The sequence below is a fragment of the Lolium rigidum genome, chromosome 7 (genome assembly GCF_022539505.1).
Source record: "Lolium rigidum isolate FL_2022 chromosome 7, APGP_CSIRO_Lrig_0.1, whole genome shotgun sequence".
In the NCBI taxonomy this organism is placed as follows: Eukaryota; Viridiplantae; Streptophyta; class Magnoliopsida; order Poales; family Poaceae; genus Lolium; species Lolium rigidum.
Window position 1 is genome coordinate 61,502,508 of NC_061514.1, and position 6,630 is coordinate 61,509,137.

Here is a 6,630-nt window from a genome sequence, read left to right on the forward strand (position 1 = left end):
AGCTGCCGCTGGTGCTCGATCGACTCCCGCCGATCTCGGTACAGCGCATCCCGCTCGGCCGAGCCGGAGCCGGCGCTCGTCGACCCCACCGCCGCTCCATCTCCGCCCGGTACCGGCACCGTCGCGCCTCCTGTCTCGTCGAGGCGTCGGACGCCGCAACGGTGGCGTCCTCGCTACTCCCGCCACGCCGCTGCCGCCGCGGCCTCGCCGGCGGCGGGGCCATGGGCGCGAACGCCGCCGGATCCGCCGCTCGCGCCGCCTCCCGCTGGCCGGCGGGCCTGCTGCCGCATTGCCTCCCGCCGGTGCCGACGGTGTGCACGCCATCGCTCTTCCCGGCCGCTGCCGAGGGGTCGGTGTCGACCTGCGTTTCCGGGACTGCAAGTGGAGGGGACGGCGGTGGAGGGAAGTGGCCGGCACCGGGCGGTTCGCCATTGCTACGCGGTGGTGGAGGAGACGGCGGTGGAGCGACGAGGGCTGTGTTTGTTGCCGGCGGGGTGTGGTGGCTACCGTTGAGCCGGGAGACCTTTTATAGACGCCGGCGTCGGGAAGAAAGCGTGGGAACAGGCGAGAAGAGGCGGGAAGATCGCGCGGGAACGGGAGGTGGCGTGCGAACGCCGGCGACGCGTGCGGGCCGCGCGAGCACCGACGAGACGTCTCGCCTGCCCCTCCGTCGCCATTAAGGCAAAGATGCCGCCGTGTGTCACTGCGCGCGAATAACTTCCGTCGCGAGGTAGGCGACGGTTAGGTTAAAATTAACCGTGCCGGCCGACGGGTCGGCCCCGCCACTCCCCGCCTCGCTTTTCGTTGTGTCCGGCGTGCCCGGTGCGTCCCCTGTGGGACGGGGACGGGCTCGGGGCGCCGGACACCGTATGGGGGCGCGCCGGACAAAAATGAGCTTTGGGGGACGCGGCTGGAACGGTTTTTTTATCCGGCGCGCCCCAAATCCCTTTGGGGGACGCTTTGGAGGACGCGGCTGGAGATGCTCTGATACTTCCAACTGCGCAATACATAGTGCCCAAGTATTTGCGACCCACTTCATTATTAGGGCTGGATCTATATGATTCGCAAATAAAAAGTGTTGGATATGTATGTGATGCGATCATGTATTCAACCTACATGGACTACAAGTTCTAAAATCTTAATGCTACCACCGTGACAATTTGGCGATATAATTGGGAGCTAATAAAGTTGCTTTCAGATTCCTAGTTTGGGATACAGTTGAAGTGATTTATTATGTGACCTCTAGAGTCCTACTAGTTAATTTTAAGTAAGAAAAAATAAGTTTATGCACACTTCTCCTTCGCCATCGCTCTCGCCTTGTCATTCATTACGTGCATGTTCGTTGTGTTTCGTGGCGAGAGTTCAACTTCGAGGCTAGTTTTTTGGAGGACGATGTTTTCCATAGTGCACTACTGGGGTATTCGTGTCAACACGATTGTGCATGCTTGAAACTTATCCAACTTCCAGAGTCTCCTCCGCTGCGTGTCGGTTTGGTCGGCAAGGTAGCTTTCCACGCTATAATGAGGAGAATTAGGTCAGATCGACACGACCGACCACTCTTCTCTCTCGCTCAGAGTTCTTTTTGTTGTGCCACTCTCTTTGCTTCCCCATCCCAGCGACTATGTGCAAGGCCATTCGAGGGAGCAAGACTCCGAAACCTCATCCTTCGAGATTCTGCACTGGAAGACACACGATAAATTTTTGTGGGAGCGTTCAGGGCCGTCAGCTACCTCTCTGTCTTACATCTGTTCGATATCTTCCTGACCGGTTTACTTCTTCATCGTACTTGGCGACCTCGATAACAACATGGGAGGCATCAACAATGACCATGGTGTTGCTGCAGTGGCGACTTTTCTCGTCACGATGTATGTGCTTTATTCTTTGTATTCTTGCACTGGTATTTGTTCCATGAAATAGTGAAGTCTGGAAAGTGTGTTTAAGTTTTCTAACGCATGTGTCATGTTGTTCTTGTAATTAAGCTTAGTCAAAAATTGCTTAATAATATTTTTCGCATTTGTTTTGCTTAATAATAGTCTAACAATTAAGGTGCCTAGCTCGGTGGCCTCTCGTACGCTTGTTAAAGTGCTGGAGCCCCAATTATAATCCACTAAGACGTTTGCACTAGAGTTTTAACTAATCCAAAGTTGGAGCAGATTTGATGCCCTGGTTTCCGACAAGTTGCAAGGCGGATGCTCATGCTTGCCCGCTAATTATTGGAGCGAATATTTTCATCTCACTTTTGCTCCGAAAGAGGTGCAAGTTGCAGTATTTTTCTGGTTCCCGTAGGTCGGAGCTAGCGCTAGCCGCCTACTAGCTAGAACCTGGTTTTCCTCTATGTTTGTTTCAGAGATCGGGACCCATGTTGTCGTCTTCGTCTTCGTCGCGTCCGAGCCGAGTGAGTGCCTGTCCCGCGGCGGCCCTCGAGCCAACCACCGCACTCCACCGTGGCCCATGCCTGAATAAACAAGTCGAATCACTCCAGCAAGGCAGCAAGCGCCCTTCGCCGTGTTCGTCCATATATACCCAGCCTTCCGCTTCCTTGACCTCAGCTCAGCTCGGTAACTCGCACCCCTTTTCTTCACTTCTTCCTCACACCGAAAGCAGCTTCGCACAGCTAAGCTCCGTCCCGGCCTTGCCAAATATACCATGGCGGCGACCGTGGTCTGCTCCTTCTTCTTCGACGCCGAACCGGTCGGCGAGTCCGGTATGCCGGCGCAGGACGCGTGCGCGCTCTGCGCCAAGTCGCTGGCCCGGAACAACGACATCTTCATGTACAGAGGGGACACCCCCTTCTGCAGCGAGGAGTGCCGCCACCAGCAGATGCGGCTCGACGCCGTCTGCGAGAGGCACGCAGCGCGGAGGATGCAGCGCTACTCGTCGGCAACAGAGTCCCATCGCGATCAGCGAGAGTCCAGGAAGGTGTCAATCGCGAGCTAGTATTGTTACAAGCAAAGCAACAAGATCGTGTATTCTGAAGACCGCCAATTTGGGGAGGCATCGGATGCCTCTACTGCTCTTGCGTGAGCGTAAGCCGGCGTTGCGCCTCGGCGCCGCCTACGGCTACAGGGGCTTTCCCGTGTAGCTTTCCCGAGATTTGTCCATGGCGAGTTAATTAAGCTGCGCGGATGGGTGGGTCTGTACTCTGGACGTGTTGTGCCCACGGATTGTTTTGTTTTGGTTGGAAACCAAATAGAACAATGCCGTAGATCTGAAGAGATCAATCAAACCTGATTCTGTTCGTGCGCCATCTCTTTTTTTGTTTCCATGATGATAGCATTTTTATTTAGTTTTGTGGTACAAGAGGCTAAATCCACAAAATGTCCAAGTCCATTGTCGTTGTCAAAAAAAAAAAAATCCCCAAAAAAAACCCGTATCTCACAATTAAGTGTTGTTGCACTAAATTTGCTAATGGTTTACAACGGTTCCTTACAAAACTGATCATACAACTCGAAATTCTTCACTATAAAATTCTTCTAAGAGTTCAAGTTAAATGTTAAATCTGGCTCAGGGTTAGATCAGCGGGTTTTACCATCCCTGGTTTCCAATGTATTTGGATATGGTTGCAAAGCGGAAACACTCGTTAAGTTTATATTATAACATGGTTCTTTTGATATTCGCAATTAAGTTTATATTATAACATGGTTCTTTTAATATTCGCAATTGTGAAAGCGCTAAGTTTTGGGAGGACACGTCGTTAGGTCACACTCCTTTGGCCCATCAATACCCTTCCCTCTATCACATAGTTCAACGCAAAGACGTTTCGGTGTCCGATGTCATGACTCAACTGCCGCTGAACATAGGTTTCAAACAGGCATTATCTGGGAATAGAGCTGATCCATGGGTCCATTTAGTTATCGTTTAATGAATGTGCACCTATCCATGCAGCCAGATGAGTTTGTTTGTAAGCTAACAACATTTGGCTCTTTTCACGGTGAAGTCATTGTACTTAGCGTATATGAATGATCATATAAAGTTTTTTCGGAAGTATATTTAGAAAATAAAGATTTTTATGAGGCTCTTACATCGTAGAGTGCTTCTCAGTTCTCACAAAAGATAATTTGGCCAAGCAAAATTGGCAAGGTAGCAAAATATATTGTTATTGTAATCAAGATGAAACAATTTAACATTTATTCATTGATTGCCCGATGGCAAAAGTAGTATGGCGCATTGTATATCTGGCTTTTAATATCATTTCACCAAAGAATATCACTAACTTTTTTGGAAACTAGATAGTGGGGGTTATTAAAAAAAAGAACAAATTCGAGTTAGCGTCTCTGCTTTACTCTGGGCCCTCTAGAATGTGAGAAATGATTATATTTTTAACAGGTCAAAATCTAATGCAGAGCCTTGGGCGTTGTCTCTATTTCGAAAAAAATATGATTCCATAATTATACTTATATAATACTGCATTAGGACTAACGCTAAGATATTTATTGAGCATGTGTCTATCATGGTATTTAATTATATTAAATATATGTACATGAATACTCACACTCCAAAATACATATGTATCATCATATAATTGATTTTGATAGTAATAGCAACCCTCATTTCTCAACAGTCTAGCACATCATCAAACCTCTATATAATTTATGTAATGTATGCAGCTACGGAAAAATAATTCATGGAAAACATTTAATAAGATATAGAATATAAATTTGCATAGGAAATATTTTGAGTAATGTAGGTTACAACTAGATAACAAGCAGTCTAATTAATGTTTAGAATGATTGTTTTGTGGTTGACTACGCATATTACATAATAGAAAATTGTGCTCACAAAGATTTTGGTATGAATAAAAAACAAAAATAAAAAATGTATAAAAATTTAGTTCAAAATCCATGTTCGTGATGTAGTTTTTTCCATAGTACGGCAATGTAATTATCATCTTGGTGAATCAACAGATACCATGGAATCGCTTAAGTTGGAGCCGATGTGTACCGAGGGAACCGGAGGAGGGGGGATGGAGATCGAACTCACTCTGACACACACGAACACGGGCGATATACACAGGTTCAGGGCCCTCGTGACGAGGTAAAGCCCCTACTCATGCATGCTTGTACTATGAGATCTCAACAAACACTAGTAGGAAAAGCCTCATCAGTGGCGCACGAAAATTTGATTCTGTGGCGCACGGGTGGTGCGCCACAGAAACGTCGCCACAAAAATAAGCTTTCTGTGGCGCACCTGGTCGTGCGCCACAAAAATAAGGTTTCTGTGGCGCACCGGACCAGGTGCGCCACAGAAATAAGTAGTTCTGTGGCGCATGTGTTGTAGCTGCGCCACAGAAACAGGTGCGCCACAGAATTATTTTTTAGTGCACCACAGAACTATCTACAGGTATACTCGATTTTGTGCTCCCTGGTGTATTATACAGGTTTTATACTGATTTTATACACCGTATACAGGTTATATACTGATATAATATAGACAGATATAATATGGATATATATAATCATCACATCATCATCACATTACTTAGAGCCTGATCGAGTTATACATATAGCTCCATACAACTCATAATCCATGCAAATTAAGAAAGTTCTCATCATCTCTAGATACAAACGAAGTGACACCGGCCGCCCCCTACACTAGGATGAAATAGAGTACCGCCGCGACGATGGTGAGCAAGAGCGAGAGCACAAGGAAGATCTTCATCTTGCTCTTGTTCGCTTGGTGCGCCCTCCACTTGGCAACCGCCTCGTGTCTAGTCGGGTACCGTTTGTAGCAGTTACCGCTGAACTTGTGCACCTGTTTCTTGCACTCCTCCCACTCCTCGTACACTCCTGGAACCCGCCCCTCGAACACGACGTAGTACTCATCTCTATGGACACAAGGCATATTAGTATATAACGCAATGGAAAGAGTTAGAGGGTTCACATGCATAGATATTCACAAGAATTAAAGCAAGGAAATAATAATAAACCTAAAAGAAATATAGCATCGGTATCACATAAGTAATATGGTTCAACGATAACGACTACAATAGTAATTGAAGTCCAACAACGACGACCACCGTTTCGAGCAAATTAAGCAAGTTTAGTTTACAACACGGTGCAAATTGTCTATCGATTCAAACTAATGCTAGGCACACCGGCCTCGGTCAACGAGACGTCTTCTTGAGCGGCTCCGGGAACGGCTTGTACAAGTCCTTCGTCGTCCACGTCCTTCCATCACCCGGCTTATGTAGGCGTTCTTCGATATCCCTCTTAGGCAACGCTCTGGCTGCGTGTAAGAGCCCCGATCCGTTGGATACATCTTGTAAGATAATTTCCGAGAGCTTTACTTGGATGCGATGGAAGTCTTCTCTAAGATCATCATCACCGATTTCCCTCGACATTTTAATGGGGTCTCGCTTACTAGGTGGCGGAGACATCATCTCTGCATCCTCGACAAACCCTTTAAGGTGATGGAGGACATAGAAGGCCTCCTTAATGCTGCCACCTGGCTGCTTGATACAAGGGAAGTTGATCACGTGCTTGAACCCGATCTTTTTAGTGTCCGGCCTGATATATTGCCCATTCTTGTCGAAGGTGCCTCCACTTTTGGAGTAGCCAAGGATAGCCTCATCGAGAACACCCCTTATTCTCGTGTAGTCTTTCTTCGTCGTCGTACTCGACGAGTCGAAAT

The 6,630-nt window shown here is 47.6% G+C and overlaps 1 protein-coding gene across 1 annotated transcript; it reads left to right on the plus strand.

Moving 5' to 3' along the window:
- Window positions 1–2,425: 2,425 nt before the first annotated feature.
- Window positions 2,426–3,247, plus strand: LOC124676185 (FCS-Like Zinc finger 2-like). The gene has a single exon (XM_047212259.1). It carries the CDS (start codon window positions 2,647–2,649, stop codon window positions 2,935–2,937), a length of 291 nt encoding a protein of 96 aa, XP_047068215.1. The 5' UTR covers window positions 2,426–2,646; the 3' UTR covers window positions 2,938–3,247.
- The last annotated feature ends 3,383 nt before the right edge of the window (window positions 3,248–6,630 follow it).

What these genes read in the sequence shown, in the direction of transcription:
- LOC124676185 (XM_047212259.1), top strand. Translation starts at nt 2,647, where the DNA reads ATGGCGGCGACCGTGGTCTGCTCCTTCTTCTTCGACGCCGAACCGGTC.